The sequence below is a fragment of the Rhipicephalus sanguineus genome, chromosome 11, assembly GCF_013339695.2.
Source record: "Rhipicephalus sanguineus isolate Rsan-2018 chromosome 11, BIME_Rsan_1.4, whole genome shotgun sequence".
NCBI lineage: Eukaryota > Metazoa > Arthropoda > Arachnida > Ixodida > Ixodidae > Rhipicephalus > Rhipicephalus sanguineus.
The window spans coordinates 135,668,738-135,686,484 of NC_051186.1; the positions used below are offsets into that span (position 1 = coordinate 135,668,738).

The 17,747-nt window shown below is 45.8% G+C and overlaps 1 protein-coding gene across 1 annotated transcript in view; it reads left to right on the forward strand.

Moving 5' to 3' along the window:
- The window catches only part of LOC119374622 (zinc finger protein ubi-d4 A), a 90,566-nt gene extending 75,600 nt beyond the window's left edge, over positions 1-14,966 (forward strand). The window contains exons 7-9 of the mRNA XM_037644785.2: positions 6,992-7,104; positions 13,520-13,601; positions 14,818-14,966. Of these exons, the coding sequence (XP_037500713.1) occupies positions 6,992-7,104; positions 13,520-13,601; positions 14,818-14,897 (275 nt within the window). The 3' untranslated portion in view covers positions 14,898-14,966. The remainder of the gene's footprint in view (positions 1-6,991; positions 7,105-13,519; positions 13,602-14,817) is intronic.
- Positions 14,967-17,747: the final 2,781 nt, after the last annotated feature.

Genomic DNA, 17,747 nt, shown 5'->3' on the forward strand with positions numbered 1-17,747 from the left:
GGATCCACGTCGTACTCGTGCGCGCTGTCATTCGCCTCAAACGCCGCATCAAGCTGATTCCAATCTTGGCTTGGCTTGGCCTGCTGTTTGGCCGTGGTAGCCGGTCAATGGATACTTGACTGGCTAAAGCCAAAAGGCAGCCGTTACATGTAGCCAACAAACATAGCCTTCGAGATCGGTAATTTCCGCGTGGATTTTTGACACTGGCACGATCTCCAGTTATAGCCAGTGCAACATTTCAGTGCTGGCAACCTAGCAAAAATATTGTAAACATCGCTGACAGCTTGTCAAGGCATTCAACGTCGCACTCGATCAGCCAGCCGGAGTCCGAAAAGTCGAACAGCGGGCTGTGAGGCGTCCAAATTTTCGGTCGTGAGTTTACATTGCTTCAGTGGGACGAGTGGCGGTGCCGCGAAGGTGTCCGAATAAACGAGCATGTCCGAATTTTCAGCGTCCGAATAAACGGTCGGCGACTGTAAACGCACCAGGCAATGTTGCACGGTTTTTTCGAGCATAAGCATTGAAATAAAATTATGTGAAACTAAGTATTTTTGTGTTTTTCCTGTTTTTCGGCTCTTGCGTTTCCCGGCTCTTTGGTTTATTTCTTATGGTCCCTTCAAAAGCGTATCAGCAGGTTCTACCATACACACAAGGCAGGCAGGGACAGTACCTGCTGCAGCTTATCCGCTTCACATGGCCTCTAGTCTTCCAATACAATGAAAAGTCGTTGTGTGTTGGTATGACAGGACAGTTTTATTCACTTCTAAATGCTGAAATGACTCCAGCCAGAGTTTCTATTTGGACCCAGTGTCTCGGAACCCATTTCACAGGGATTTGCTGTATTGGTTGTGAAGGTAGTGTCGTTTCTTCTCCTCTCACCTCGGCACCTTCTTTCCATCACATCGCAAAGGCCATGGACGTACACAATGGGCATCGTTTCCGATGAGCAGTTAATGTTCACTGGGGTTTCTGATACCCGTGACACACGGGCATGTTTGAAAGGCCATTGAGCCGATGGCCATCGAAACGCTACAACTCCATCGAACTCGATGGAGTTCTCGCGTTGCCACAGGACGGTTTTCAATGGCCGTTGACTGATTCAGGTGTTTCTCGCAAACATTTTGTGGAGCTGCTAATCTTATTTTCGTTTTCATGTCGTCGTAAGTGAACTAAAATAAATCCACTTAAAAGCACACATCTGTGCGTTGTCTTGTTCTGAAATATAAAAAAAAATGTTTATACATAATTATCAGTGCATTATTAGTTATAAGCAGAGTTGGTTATAAGTTTGTTGAACAGCGAAACTGTGGCTACGTTATAACCGCTTTACCCGTCCGGCCGCTTTTCCGGGTTTGCGAGGTTTACCACGTAGTTTTGCCTGGTTTTGCGGTTGCGTGTATTAATTTCGTTTCATTGGTTTCATTACGTGCCTGTTCCGCCATCATGAGTGACCGTGAAACAGATGACAAGGCCGCTATGGTGTTCTACGCGGCTGCGGGATCGAAGCGGCAAAAGAGGAAGCCGACGCCATTGAGTGCTCGTGAACAATTTGCTGACGACTATGGATGCGGTGACAGAACGAAGCGTGAAATCTCACAAATACTTTAGTAAATAAGTTACAACGCCCATGCACACTACTTTTAATGCGTACTCGTTAAATTTTTCCTTTTCTAATCATGAGTACGAGCATACTCGGAACGAGAGGGCGCGGTGACGCTGTTTCCGCTTCCGCCGCTCGATGGCCGTCGAAGTTTCAATGGAGTTGTGTAGTGCTCCGTCGACTCGATGGGCCACTGACTCAATGGCCTTCGAAACTGCCCGTGTGGCAGCGCGTGCATCCCCGTTGAGTCAATGGACCATTGGTTCAATGGCCTTCGAAACGCCCGTGTGACACGGGTATGAATGTGCCAGAACTTGAATAAAGCCTTCTTCCCAGGATTGCTTTGGTGTAGATATGAAAGCACTGTCGAAATTGATAGACCTCTCCCTGTTTGCGAACAGTGTGACGTCACTGAGAGTGCCCCACCCACAAACCCCTTCCTCGAAGCAGGCGCTGGTTGGCAAAAAAGTTCCACCGGCAGGACTTTCTGCATAGCAGTGCTGCGCGTGTCTGCATTCCAAAGTTTCTGCAACTTGCTATAAATTCTGAAGTCACAGATTCTGTTAGGTCAACATTTGGTGATTTGTAGTAGTTAAAAGCCGTAAAAAAAATCTTATGCTCTTCGGAAGCAAACATTGTACATTTTGACGATGACGCGTGTTTGGAGACATACTTGCATGGCATGAATGTGACGTACTCAATTTCTGTCGCAACATCTGCACTGCAGTTTTAAGTGATGTACAGCATTGGCAGCAACATGGTTTTGAGCTGCTGTGCGTGAGGTCATGGATTAGATTCTCACTCGTGGTGCAAAATTCTGATCGGAGATGAATGAAGAAAAAAATGAAGGAAACACTCGTTGCCATGTGTTCAGTTGAGATGAACAAATTCCCGTGAAAATTAAAACGAAGTCCTACAGCATTCCTCATAACCCACTGACCAGTTTTGCAATGTTAAACACGATAATTTAATTATATACATAATCTCTTGCGCAGTTACTTAGCTGTATCTGATGCCTACAACATGCTTGCATATTTACTTTGCTGCTTTAGACTTGATGCACACACTTGGAATGTGCATTGTCTAGGGATGGGCGATTAGTAAGCTTGAGGTTTGAAGCAGAACTCGAAGTGAAGGGTGATTTGGTCGAATAGTTCAAATAGTATATACGTATCACATATTACCAAGAAAAATTAACATTTTTGTCAAGACCCAACTAACTTGCACAATATTTTTAAAAATTGCAACTAGGCATGTGTGAATGTCACGTTTTTGGTTTGAAGTGAAGTGGAAGCAACTTTGAATAGTAGCAGGAGTTGAATAGCAGCAAGTTATAAGTGGCACAATACGTTATGTTTTAAAAGTTACTATACTTTGCACATATAAGCCTGCATAATATGCATTTAAACTTAAAGAATATTTAATTGAGGTGAACGTAATATGTACAATTAATCTTGAAGTGTGGATTCCCCCCATATGGGTAGTTTCATGGCATAGCACCTCCGCGCTGCAGTGTAACCACCTTTACAGGGGTTGGGGGGGGGGGGGGGTGTTACATGGATTCAAGTACAGTTGAACCCACTTATAACAATACTCAAGTACCACGAAAATTTCATTGTTATAACTGATAATTGCTATAAATGGATTGCACGAACAAAAAGGCAGAGCAGGGGGGATGGTAGGCCGTTGTGAGAAAACTATATGAGATGGGATATGCCAACTGACATCAGTGATAAGTGATTAAGCTGCTGATTTTTCGGACATGCTTGAAGATTCGGACATTTCATGGGATGAACACAAGCCCCATAGTTCCAATGTATAACAGCGTCTGAAGTTTTGGACGCCGAAACTCTTCCAATCTCAACTTTTTACTCCAATTGCATGTTCAAAAGTGCATTAACAAAAGCCACCGCCGCTCCCGCACCGTAGCGGATTTCAAAAGTCAGCTTTGCCACAAGGCCACAACGCTATGCGGTGAATCATACCACGAATCTGAAGGGATGCTGGGGTTGTGGGCGGGGGTTGAGCAGCTTGAATTTCTCGTTTTCATCTTTCTTTTCAAGGATTTCACGTTCCATTACCTTTCGGCACGGACAGCCAGAATTCATTGTTATAACCGATAATGCGGCACGCGGGCATTGCTGTAAGTGGGTTATTTCACCATAGATAACATAGAAAAGTTGACGGTGCAGCAGCTTCTCGTTGTTAAAACCGATATATTGTTAAAACCGGTATTGTTATAAGTGGGTTCGACTGTATACATGTATTCTTTCATTTCAAATAATCTAAATTCGTGTTGAAGCGAATTCGAATACTGGCATATTCGTTCGAATATTCGAAGTGCCCGAATATTTGTCCATCCCTAGGATGATATCATCCATTCCTAGTCGTGCTCATGCCAATCTCTTCATGACCTTGACGCGAGCACGATTTTGCCATGGATGCAAGCTTGTTACAAGTTCTTCAAATAAGCTTAACACGAGATTTATACATGTTCAGAATACTGCACACACAGTTGCTTTCCTCCTTGCTTCATGCGTAAGTAAGCGTCATCACGAAAATTTCATAAGCAGGGGGTGTGTGCCGGAGCCGACATTTTGACAAGCGTACTTGTCTTCTTCAGGGCTGCAACAGGCATCATCATGTGATATTGCTGGCCTGTTTGATTTACAAGATTACGGCTGAAAATGAGCACGGCTGTGTTTACCGTAAAATGCCGAGCAAGTGCCCCCACACAAGCAAGCGCCCCCCTCCCTTTTTCGGGAGATCTGAAATAAGCGCCCCCCCCTCCCCCTCTTCCCATGCGGCCACTTTTTTTTTTTTCAAGGCGAGCTTCACTTGTGTAAAAATAACCGCAAGAATGAGTACACTGAATACCTATGTAATGTTGTTTATGAAATTCCGTTGTCATGTGGCTGGTCGTATATTGGTCAAACCGGTCGCTGCTTCAATGGTTTGACAATGACGAGGGAGAATAAAAACAGTAAATAAATAAAGCATTTCATTAGAAACGTGGATGGGCATTTTTTATTTTTAGCGGCTCTCCCGCCGCCATCTTAAATTTCGGTCCGGGACCGAGCAAGCGCCCCCCCTCCAAATCTGGTCGGATTATCCTTCACCGTAGGGGGGCGCTTGCTCGGCATTTTACGGTACTAAACTTCCTGCATGACACAAGTTTATTTTGTTGCAATAGCAGTTGCATGGACACTCCCGGTGTGCTTTTGCCGTCACTATCAGCATTACTGTTAGGTTTGGTATAAAGTCCAAATCGACAATATCGTCCCGCATGTTCTGTGTTCTACGTGTGAGTGAAAGCATGTGAGTGCAACCGAAGGCAGGGGCTCAAGCAGAAAAGAAACGTGTTGGCCATCTTTCATAGCACAAAAGGGCCGGGGGGGGGCACCTGCATGGCTCCGGTAGGAACTCTGTGCTTGGTCTTGACAGGGATCACTAGATGGCTCATACCTTCGTACGTGAGGTTCTCACTGCTTGCTTTGTGATGAAGGCATAGCCAGTGTAAAGGTTGCTTTGCTTGCTCTAGTCAGCCACTTTTCCTTACTCCGGCGTTCGGTGAGTTACACCAGGTAAGGCACTCAAGCTGCTGGCCTTACTTCGTGTAACATTCCAATTGGTTGCTATCGCATTCATTGCTTTGCCCTCGTCGTGAAACTACGACTTTGTCTTTGTGATGAGTGAAGGCAACGGAAAAGTACACATTTGCTTACATCACAAGCAAAGGTTAAAATATCTTTTGAAGCAGCACACAATTGTGATATGAGGAGGCGAGCTTCGCACCTTTGTTACATTCCCTGTCTAGCCTGTGCAAGCCAAGCTTCTCTGCTTAGCAAAGATAACTGCGAAACCACATAACACACAAAGAGACAACACAAAGCGATGGCAATGGTAACTGCTTCATGTTGTCTCTTTCTGTGTCCCGTGTGGTTTTACGGTTACCTTTGCTAATCATGGATCACCAGCTGGCCTACACCTAAGCTCTTCCTTTCCTGCATTCTCCTGGCTGGAGGATCATGTGATGCACGCACATCAGCATCTCACACGCATCACAATGCGTGGCCGAAACGTGTTGGCAAGACTCTGGAGTTATGCTGTGCTAGTGCCTTGATGGACACCTCGCTTGCTGCACGGAGCAGCGAGCAAAGTGGACATCGAGGCACTCTGCTACATGGTGCAGCACCTTCATCTACCTAACGCACTCAGTGCTGTACGTCATCGCCCCATCTTCAAGTGCGGTGCCCACGAGAAGAGCAAACAACATTCAGTTCAAAATTTTAGCTCTTTCCGCGATGCGTGCCCATGTAACCGTAACTATATCCAGTGAAGCCGTGTAAGCAGCTGCTAGTGCTCTAGCCATCCGTATGGCAGACCGGATGGCTAGAACAATAGCAGTGGGACATAAGTCATCTCGAACTCCCCAGTGGCAGACTCCCTCTACTCGGTTACAACCTTAGAAAAAATGTCAGCTCTGGCCCCAGCCATCACTGTCTCTCCCACAGAGAATTCACATAAATGTTCCATCTAATAGCGCTTACTCATTTTCGTGACGTCAGGCGCTTCTCGCATGTTTCATGTAGTTGTTGGACACGTGTTTGTGTCACTGGATTTTGGTTGAAAACTTGAATAACTTGGTAAATTTCATTAGGGACGCTGACATCACTGTTCACCCAACCGTAATGTTCTTGGTATTAAAGACAAGCCTTTAACTCATAATATGCATGGTATTTACATTAGCCGAGAAAAAGCACTAACAGTTTGCAAGGAAACCGTCTTTTACATGTGAAGGACAAGCACACCATGGTTCTGTGGGCGGAGCTTACATTTTTTCTTGTGTTGTGCTGTAACTGGGCGTAGGACAACATCTGCTCTCTCCATCGAGAGATTAGCTTGATAGCTGTGCTCCGATATTATTGATATCGTGGGCTCAGGGCTGGCCTTTGAGCCAGTGGCCTGCTGGAGCTCTCAGAGAAAACACAGAGTCAGTGACACGAAAAACATCTAGACCTCCACTGCTTGAATGCAGGGCTAGACTGACCAAATCTCCTCAGTGTCCAAGCGAGTGTGAGCCCCCCAAGCATGAACATGCTCCCGACCGGTCATCTTCCTTTTCCTGAACCTTGCTCTCGAGCCGGTGCTCTGCACTCTACACATTTAGCACTGTGCTTCATCATTAACTTCAGATGACGCTTCACTATTTATAATAAACCAAGAGATGTGCTGTACACTTAACTTGTGTTCCACCTCATATTGAATGCAGACAAGGTAAATATCAAATTAATGATTCATAGGATCCACCGCTTTTGTGACGTGCATTCTTGCTGACCTCGTGCTTTCTTGTAGAACTGTTTTGAGATGGTGCCACTGTTTTGTATGCAGCGCACCCGTCGTGCCTTCAGTTCACGCCCAACATGACGGTGTCGGTGAAGAAGTATCGCTGGCAGTGCATCGAGTGCAAGTCCTGCGGCCTGTGCGGAACCTCGGACAACGATGTACGTCATCTGTCTTTTCCAATGCTTGAATTTGTCTTTTTTTTTTCTTGATGGCATTCCGAAAAAAAGCCACACTTCAAAATGCACACGCTCGGGGCACCATTCCACAGCATCCACATAGTGAACAGTTTGTGACGCATTGGAGAACACCATACCTGCAAGTTCTAGCAATTTGCCTGGGACACCAGAATCCTGAGCAATCCACCCGATTGTATGGGCACAGCCATAAATTTCCCAAAAAATGCAGTAACCCCACTGCGACAAAATAATCGTAAAGGACGGCAGTTATGAAATTTTCTGGCCTTGAGGAACACCAACAGCTTTCCAGAAGAGCTGTGGGACTCTTCCCACTGATGTAGGACAGCTTTTGCAGCGGTGGTCCAACTTCGCCATTTTGCTACAAATCCATATCCCTGCGCCTTGCTGCGCATATTCGAGTACAGCTTGCACCAACTGCGCCAAAGTTCACTAGTCCACCTGTTTACACGGCATTGGACCGTTTATGGCCGAAAACTATGCTTGGTCGCAACAAACACTACTGGAGCTTTTCCATAATGCCACCCTCTACTCGATCCTTTCCAGCGATGTGCTTTTTGTCATTATATTCAGCCTAACCAAAGTCTGCAGTGTGTGTCTCCGTTGTTGAAAGTTTAGCACGCCGTCGCTAGTCTTTCTTATTTGTTAAACTGGCGATAACATGTAGTGTTGTACGTATAACATACACATACGTCGCTAACTACATGTATAACATGCATGTATAACTTCCCAACACGTAGTGTTGTGTATGTGTTCCTTACTTGTGTCTGCGTCTGGTTTTTTGTGCTACGAATATGATTACAAGAAAAGTGATTTTTTTTGTTTGCGAGTCACTCTGCGTACTGTAATGTAGCCATTGCGGCCAAGGAGGTTTAAAAAAAACTTCTGGAGTGGAGGTCCCCTATACGTGCCCACGCGAGCGGGTGAAGCCTGGGAAACCGGTTGGCAGCCATTTTGCTCCGGGCAAGAGGCAGCGCAGCTTGAGCAAGGACAGCGTAATTGTGAGCTTCCGCGGGGGCGTTTCAGCGTGAGAACTGGATAGTTAGTGTCACTTATCTGGCCGAATTTTTTTGTTGTCCTGCAGGATTGAAGAAGGCAGTTTTTTCCACCATAATACATGGGCTGAAGCGTGCCTGATAACACGTAGAATTCGCTTCCAGCATTCCCGAAATGAAGCACATGGAGGAGTTAATAAGTGGTACATAAAATGTTATTCACCCCCGGCTTTTACACAATTTCAAAAGAAAAAAGAATATACAATGTGGTTTATACGTGAATCGATAAAGCAACAAATCCAAAATAACTTCAAAATGCATCATAATGCACACAATCACGAAACTAACCGTATGAAACACGCGGCCTTAAAAACTAAACACAGCAAAAGAAAAGATACAAAAGCAAACTAGTTGACCAGTTTGCTGCTGCTCTGGTTTACGCATAATGCAGACAATCACGAAACTAACCATATGAAACACGCACCCTTAAAAAGTAAACACAGCAAAAGAAGAGATACGAAAGCAGATTAATTGACTAGCTTGCTGCAGCTCTTGTTTACACTCGTCTATAATTTTTTTCAAAATAACAGTCCTTAATTGTCAGCCGTGTTCTTACTCCGCTCTGGGAGTTTTAAATGCGAGGCATTTCTTAGCGAACCTTTGGCACATTCAGCGTTTTTATCTACGAATCTATCTGCCTAGCCACCTACGCCGAGGTGCTCTCATGATCGCCTCCTTTACTTGGTGCAGACCAAAATCGGCATGGGAGGGTAAGAGGATTGGACGGATATGGCTGTCGCATCATGACATGAGTAACGGGAAAATTCTGTCGCGTAGGTCGTCAAACCCTTTACTCCAGACACGTGTGGCACATAGCCGTTTACCACTGGCTGTGGTGTACGGGTATGCGCCACATGTGATTGACAGTTTATATCTACCCAGGAACCGCGAGAACAGACATTGGTACTTTAAATGCGAGAGCGTTAAGAAAAACCGACATCGGCAGCGTTGACCCGACGAATGGAAAGAATAAATATTAAGATCACAGCAGGAATCTAACCCAAGCATTCTGCGTGGCAATCAAGTATTCTACCACAAAGGTACGTCGGGTATATAGACTGGTTCGGAAAAACAGCCTATGCAGGCGTAATGTCTGTGCAACGTCAAGTGTGGTTGTGGTGCTGGCTATCTAATTTTGCAAGAAAGCAATGCACAGTACGTATGTACTCCTACGATACAGGTGTCATATCAGATTAACGTCTGCGGTTCCAGTGTTGGCTCCGCTTTTATAGTAGTGTAATAAACATTACATTTATATTCCTATGTTTCAGCACGCTATATTGAAGCATTGCTCGACCCAGAGGAATACATTAACGAAAGTTACGTATGATATCCGCATGGTTGCACCATAATGTGCACTTAGTTTCGATAATACTGACGTGTGTGTTCTAACGTGAGGGCTGACGTTACGTTGCACCTCAAAGTTGCCGTTTAAACGCCAGTGTTGACGTGCCTGGTAAGCCCACGATGTGCACACAGCTACTACACTTACAAAAACACGTTGATCCACCTCGTAACGCTTGGCTCAAAGCCATAAAATACAGCATAGCAGTACTCGCTGACTGCTTCGCATGAAACAGATTCCCACAACGCGTGGGATCTGCCGAATTTTCTTCCGGTTGATTTCTTTTGAAATGTGGTGAAGCCTGATTTTACAGCGAAAGCTTTTATCAAATCACAACAGCTGTGGGATGGTTGTCCGCTGCCGCCGCCGGTGTCCGTAACTACTATCGTGCGAAATAAGAAAAATGAAATAAATAAAAATAAACAGGCTCATATGGGATTTAAAGCCAGGTCCTCTCCATGGCAGTCGAGTATTCTACCACAGAGCCACGCTAGTGACTGGAACCCCTTTGCAAAAACATCTTTACAGGCGTCATGTCGGGCAAGGAATTGTGTTAAATGTGTAATATAGCGTGTCAGAAGAGTAAAATAACGACCAGGCGTCACATAATGCTAATTGCGCAACGAGTGACCGGATCGTTAATTGCTTCAAATCCATTACAAAAGGCTCAGCCATAATTCTTCATCCAGGAACCACAGGCAGCATCAACAAAGTTCACATAATGCCTTACAGATGTGTAGCGGCACCTCGCTTATCCGCAGAAAGACGAATAATGGCATAGTGATTGCTTCCGTACTTCACAAAAATTATGATTTGCGACGTAGTGGTTACCTTGAAAGTGTACTTGTATTAGTTTCCCCAAGAGAGTTTAGAACGGGCTCTAGAAAGGCCGCTCTTTCAGCTTTCGCTGTGACTGTGCTGCGCGCAGGCCCGGCGTTTTTTATATACAGCTTGGTAAACTTCGACAAATTGTAAATGTGGTTATCGAGTAGATCGCAGTCCAACAAGTGAGACATCCACAACACTCGCTTGTCACCAAAGGAGCGGAGAAATTCGCCATCTGTGGAACTTCCGCGCGGGCTCAAGCGACGACCGACACGTTTTCTGCCCGGAGCAATATGGCGGTCGTCGGCTTCAGCGGCGGCTCGCCGGCTCCACTCCAGAAGTTTTTTTTCAACCTCCTTGATTGCGGCCAAGCGGCAACAGCTCTCGGCACAATTCCCCCTTTATGAGCTTAGAGTGGGCAGAGTCGAAAGGTAGTAACTGTTTCCTGGCAAGGGGGGAGAACATGCCCAGCATACATGATGTGCTTGGAATTGCAGCTTTAAATCATTGCGGGTTAGAAGTACTGAAAAATTAACATATCTGAACACTTTTGAAACCGGCCCCCATCAAAAGCACCATGTAAGTAAAAATTATGTTTGATACAAAAATTTCACATAAAACAGGAGCTGCACATGCTCCAATACACATGCCTTACCGTTGCAAATAAGGTTGCTTGTCAAAAACAATAAAAGTGACACACAGATAAAATTCGAGCAACGTTATAAAATTGTCAGTGAAAAGCCTGGTGTAAATTTCGAAATAAATGACAATTTCATAACTATGACAGTTTCATAACGATAGTGTGTCTAATTCACGTCAATACAGTATACATATTTTACATCATGTTACTTGATGATATTTGATTACCGTAAGTTCCCGAGCAAGCACCTCCACCCGAGCAAGTGGCCCCCTGATTTGAAATTCCGTCATTTGAAATATCGGTGATTTGAAATATCCGTCAATGGCCGAGCAAGTGCCCCCCCTTCCCTCCCGCTATTTTCACTGGTTCATTCATTGTTTTTATTTGCTTGACGAGGGCTAGTAAAGCCATTCCTATTCAATAGCGTATTTCATTGGAAGCACGCACGGCTCTTCCGCCACCATCTTTAATTTTGATCCGTGACAAAGCAAGGGCCTTCCCCTCCAAATCTTGTCGGATTATCTTTCTCCGTAGGGGCCGGGACGCTTGCTCGGGATTTTACGGTGCTCATTTACATTCATTAGTGCATTTTGGCTACACTTGGCCCTTGTGTCAAGAAGCACAATCACATCATCAGGAAGGCTGACCATGCTGGGAGGTCTACTCCCCGATTATTGAACCATGACTTTGCAGCATATGCGAGGTGGTAAACTATGTTCAACTTTTTGGTGTCTCTCCACCATTTGCAGTCTCCCATACAGAGAGAGCTGGTACTCATGATCACTGTTGCCTGCACTGGTGAAAGGTATGAGATCTTCCTGGTGCAGAGATGATGAGAGGCTGCAGGGAAATGTGCCGAATAATGTTGAGTGTGGTAGACAACAACATCCCGGAGAGGAGTTTCGAGATATAGTATACCACGTATGTAGCCACGTATATAGCCACGTATTTATACCACATATATAGTATAGTACTACACTCAGCAAGCAGCCATTGGTAGGAGGCCTGACAACACAGAGTACAAAGTTGAGCTGTCCCTCACAAGCCACGTGTTTGCAATGCTGCTTATAGTGCTTCATTTATTTTGATTTGCTTAGAAATACTGCTAACCCCAATGGTAAGTGTTTTTTAGATTATTCTTCTTCAGGAATCCCTTTGTGATGTTCACTGTAGCTATCCGTCTCACTCAAATTATTTGCAATTGTAAACAATTGGCATTCTCTTTAGGCATTGCTAAGGACAGCAAAAGTGAAAGCTGAAGCTTTCTGACCCTCATCCAGTGTTCCGTCAATTTCACCAGGCGAGTATGTCATGTTATAACGTGATAAGATGATGCCGGAAGACGTCAATCGCGACATCATTGGTGGCATCACGATTGCGTCACAAATTTTGTGCTGTGATGGCATCACAGGATGCAGTCCTCACTGCTTCATACTGGTGAGAGGCAGAAGAGGAGCGGCGATGGCTCCAGTGTTTCTACGCGGCCAAATGCCAGAGCAGAACGTACTTTCCCGGTTCACCCGTCTGAAGCCTTGTGACGCTCTTCTTCTTTTGCCGAGACTGACTGAATGCACCGGTTGTGAACTCCTGAGGCATATAAGGCTTTCGCTTTAATAAATGCCTATCGGGTTTACAGAATGTGCGGCATCCCATTGTTTGTTCTAGCTTGCACCAGACTGTGGTTGTCAAAAAGGTGTGCACCGACTGCAGTATGCTCAGGCATAGTGCTACTGGCACCCTACACGTCTTCAACGTTAGGCATGGATAATTGAACACAACCTTGTCTTACACTATAGAGGGAAAGAAGCAGTAAACAAATGCTACAGAACAACTTGAAAAAGAACACTGCCCCATGATGTGACTGAAAGTAACGTCACAGTCACCACAAAGGGACTTTCAGGTACTGTAATAAAAAATTTAATTACAAACAAGCTTCAGTTAAGTGAAAACTATGCAGCCACACAATTAGTGTTCTGAGATGTTCTCAAGTTATCACTTGGGAAACCTAATCTGATGAAGAATTTGTGGTCAGTGAGCACAACTTCATCACCATGTTACTTGACTAGTTTAACTTTAGCTAAACTTTTGACTGCAAGACCTATTTTACTTTGTGATTTCCTGTTTGTATTTTCTACATGAATGTGCTTGTGTGTACTCTTTGTATATTCTCAATACCTGTGAACTTGTACACGTGTCATGTATGGAATCTGCATGGAATGTTCCTTGAAATCCCTTTGGTGTATTGGGCATGGAAGCAAGGCTAAAGGGCAGCGAGATAATAAATATCTATCGGCTCATCTTCTGTAATACCTGCAGTTTTTGTCACTCAAAATGATTGGCAACATGAAGACGACTGTGTTGACCCTGGCACTTGGGATATACTCTATGAGGTGTCGCCGCCCTAAGTGTTTGGGATGTGAGGAGTTTCATCTGAGATGTTCAATTCTCAGTCTTGACAAGTCTGGAGGATGCATGTACAGTCAGTTGGTACCAGGCTAGTCCCTTGTGTTGCAGGACCAGCTGCTGTTTTGTGATGACTGTGACCGTGGCTACCATATGTACTGCTTGCAGCCGCCCTTGTCCGAGCCACCCGAAGGTGAGTGTCCCTGTGACATTATATTTCTCATGAAATCGGGGAACAGATTAGTGTAGTGTGCCCACGGAAACTGCCTTCAGTAAGGTGGCGGTCCCACTCAAGCTGCATCTATCCACATTCTTGACATTTTCCACAGATGTAATGCGTGCAACCTTGCAAATTTTCCTGCTGGCCGGATGCTTGCAAAGGGACAGTCTTTTTGATGCTCATGCTGGTTCTCTACGAGGCTTGCCCATTGGTAGAGCCCTGTAATCTTCGTCCAATACTCAAAATTTTCAGGGTCACCCAAGAAATGGAGTGAGAAGTTAAGACAAAAACATTAGCCACTTAAACAAATTGGACAAGTCCACTGAAAAATAGGTATATAAGAAAAATACTAGGTGGGAAATACAAATCGCAGGAAAACTAGTGGCTGGTCACTAACTTTACTTATTAAATAGTCCGGTTCAATCCTTAGTCACCACCCTTAGCTTTGAATTGCATTTGGAGTCTAGCAGTCCTGGCCATTGCTTGTTGAAAGTCAGGTAGCTCCTTCTGACTTGGCTTTCTCCTGCTCAAAGCAACTGTACACAACAGTTAAGAAATCTTCGCACCTTATTAGAGCTTGACTAGCCATCACCACCCATGCTCTGGTAATCATAATGCAGTGCCTAAGCCAATTAGGCCTAATACGCTCCTTATTGCACAACCCGGCATAGTGCTCTACTGCTGATTTAGCACACCTGGGATGTCCTACATGTTTGGCACCGGCAAATTGGCAAGCACATTGGCAAGCACAATGGCAAGGTCAACAGCCACACCTCGGTCTACCAGTGGACATGTCTGGACATGTCCACTCCTGTAGCCAGTGCATAGGTAGCGAAATGACCGAGATGACCATCCTCTGTCAAGCCCACGGTGACTCGTCTTGTGTGTTTCCTCCTCCTATTGAATTCAATTGAGTTTACTTGCAACAAGGTTGCGAGGATGACCAGGCAAAAAAGCCTTCGTTTGTCTTTGTTTTACATCTGTGCTCTTTCTTGACAAGTCGTTAAAAACTGCCAAGTTCAGCCTCTTTCTTTTCGCCAACTGGCAACAACGTAATCTTGTGAACTCGCTCGGCAACAGGCATTACTATCGAAATAAAGTTAGTTCTTCGACAACTGTTCTAAAGGTTTCCCCTGGTGCTGGAGCCAACTGCGATGTCTTGTTTTACTCCTTTTGTTGCCTCCTGCAGGCCTATGGAGCTGCCACTTATGCGTGGAAGAGTACGGCCGTGTGGAGCATCGACCATCTACAGCCGGAGGTTCTCCCTGAGTCACAGTCTCAACTGCAGCGCACTGTGCGAACAGTTTTCAAGGGTAATAAAGGACACCACCGAAATGATATTAGTACAGCCTGTGCACAGCTGGCTACTTCTTGTGGCTGTTTCCTACTTTTCCGGGGGAATTCACTGCTAACTACAGAATCCCTAGGTGCCTTCCTGCATGCTTTTAGCTCAGCCTGGAGTCACTGCAGAAAAAAAATGTTTGTACTTCTCGACTGCAAGAAAGCAATAGGAAATATTCATAATGATTGGTGCTCCGGCAACACTGGGCGCATCCACTATTTTTTTGTTGGGCGCTGTCGCGGAATCGTCTGCTACAGGGGCCAGAGATTTTTTTCAGGGGGGGAGGAGGGTTCAACCATACTTAATGTATTTTCGTGTGTGGTGCATTTGTATGTGTGTGTATATAAAAGCAAGAAAAATTGAAAATTCGGGGGGGGTTAACCCCCCCCCTAAACGCCCCTGGTCTGATAGGGTCTCGGAGAGGCTGTGCCAAAGTGGCTGGCAGACCTTTCGGACCAAGAAATTGCGGCCGTTTCTTTCGTCATCCAGCGCCGCACGGCCAGCGGACCTACTGTGCTGCCACAAATCGACGAGAACTCAATATCTGAGCTCTGTGCGCTTAAAAACTCATCCGGACGGCAGCTGCACGCACCACTTCGCAAAGCCGAACTGCTGTCCTCTATAGTGGCGTGTGCTTCCGATCTGAGGTAGGCGTTCAAGAAAAGTGTTCATTGCAGAAGAGATGTGGCTCTCAAACTTCTAAGATAACGTTGCATAGTTATACATCTCCATTGTATTTACCACTGCGATTATAAACACGCGCCAGATATCGAAACCACGTTGTTTCTTCGTGACCTGCGCAACACTGTGCTGCATTCCTCGGCTCATTTCTTTAGGCACAGGCATCTCTACACCCTTCGCAATAGCGTGTGTCGTAGTTTCTCAAAATGAACAAGGCATGGGCATGTGCATGAGCGGTTCGCTGCAAACCAAACAAAATACTGTTCGCGTGTTTCGACTGTATACAAAGAGAGCGGTCCGGGTAATGCTCTTTTAATGCACAATCTATCGTGCGGACTTAGTACTGTCGTTCTGGTTTTCTTGAACGCTTGTGGAGATATGTTTGCGAAACGCTCACCCTACGAGGCGACCGTGAAGGGACGCGACGTTCTCCACTGCCGCAGCGAACAAAGACGCTACGGCCGGGTTCGTCGACTCCGGCACGGCGCAGAAAAGGCACTCTAGGCAAAATGTCAACAAACAACACGGGTTTATTAGCCCAAGATGCAGCACAGTACGACAGTCACGGGCTTGCAGACCGTAAAGGGAACTCCGCAAGACCGATCGAGTACGCTTGCCAGCGGCGCTACGACTATCACACAAAGGGCAGCAGTTGAGCACACGGACGAGAAGCCGCCTGCTAGAGCAGCGCGTCAACCTCTCGTGCCAGCCTGAGAGCATCTCACGCGGGCAAGCCCGCGCCAGACAGAAGCGAGCTCAAGGGGAAAGGGGGTCGTCACTGGCGGCCAAAGAGGACAGGCGTCGCGCAGTGACGTAAGCTAGCTTGGTGGCGTGAGCATGTGAGCATGTCGAGGCATGCCCGGACGCCGGGAGGCCGACACATGGCTCGCACCAGACAAAGAGGCCTGGCGCTGCCGCCGTGGTCACCATACCGCCGATTAGCGGCGGTCCCCGGCGCTCGAGCCGCGCGGGGCCAACACGCGCGCTAGCTGGGGAACGAGGCGCCAAAGGGGAGGGCGCGCTCGATTCCCACACGCATATATACATGCGCGTTCATTGACATATCTTTGCTTTCGCGTGCCACGGAGGCGTGCATTATTGCGCGCCACGCGCTATTGCGAACAGCATACGAATGCCTGCCTCTGTGCCCGCGACCAGCAGAAAGATAATTGCGATGATCTACCTAAAGTCACTGCATGTAACGGGACAAGTACCGCATTCGTTTTCTCTTCACCGCCCGGCCTTTAGGTGGCTTCGCCACATAAATGGTCCAGTACGCTCGCCTCGCCAGCAGGGCTGGGCAAAGATACTTTGAAATTGTATCGTGATACGATACAAGATACTCAGGCAAGAAGTATTTGAGATACTGATACAAGATACTACAACACTGGTTGTATCCGATACGATACGTTCTAATTGTACTTCGAAACATTAGGAAACTGGTTGTTACGCCTGTGCGCTAAAATTATGGCTTGAAAATTTTTGAACTACCACCAATTTCGTTTCATTCAAATTAAATGTTTGTTACTATCTCAAAACGTTTGTACTTCTTGCTCAAGGTATATTAGTTTTATTCTGAAACAACTTATTGACGTTGTTTTAGATGCTTAACATGACAGCTCTTTATACACTTCACTGACAGTGGTTTTTGCTTGTCGCGTAGTCGCTGCTCTGCTTGCCGACCAGCTAGCGGCTTCTCATCTAATCACAAGAACTTCAATAATAATGAAGTCTCCGCACGATGGTGCAAATACCGCAGTGGAGCCTACTTTGCCCGTAAACGTATTACTGTTTCCGCAATAAAGTATCACCGGACAGATGTACGTCGCTAAGAGCATGTGCAGCGAAGAAGCGTTTCAGACGTATTGTACAGTTGCACAAAGCGCTGGAGGACACCGCCACTATTCACACTATTGCCACTTATACCTCCGATTACCTGGTGATTAGTAACAGTAAAAGAATTTAGGGAAGCCTTAACATGGAAAACAAATATATATCAGTAAAATAGAAAAGCTGTTCCGTATCAAACACAGCGAATAAGTACAGAAACATGATACAGGCAGCACCCCCAAGAAGTAATAACTTGCGTTTTACGT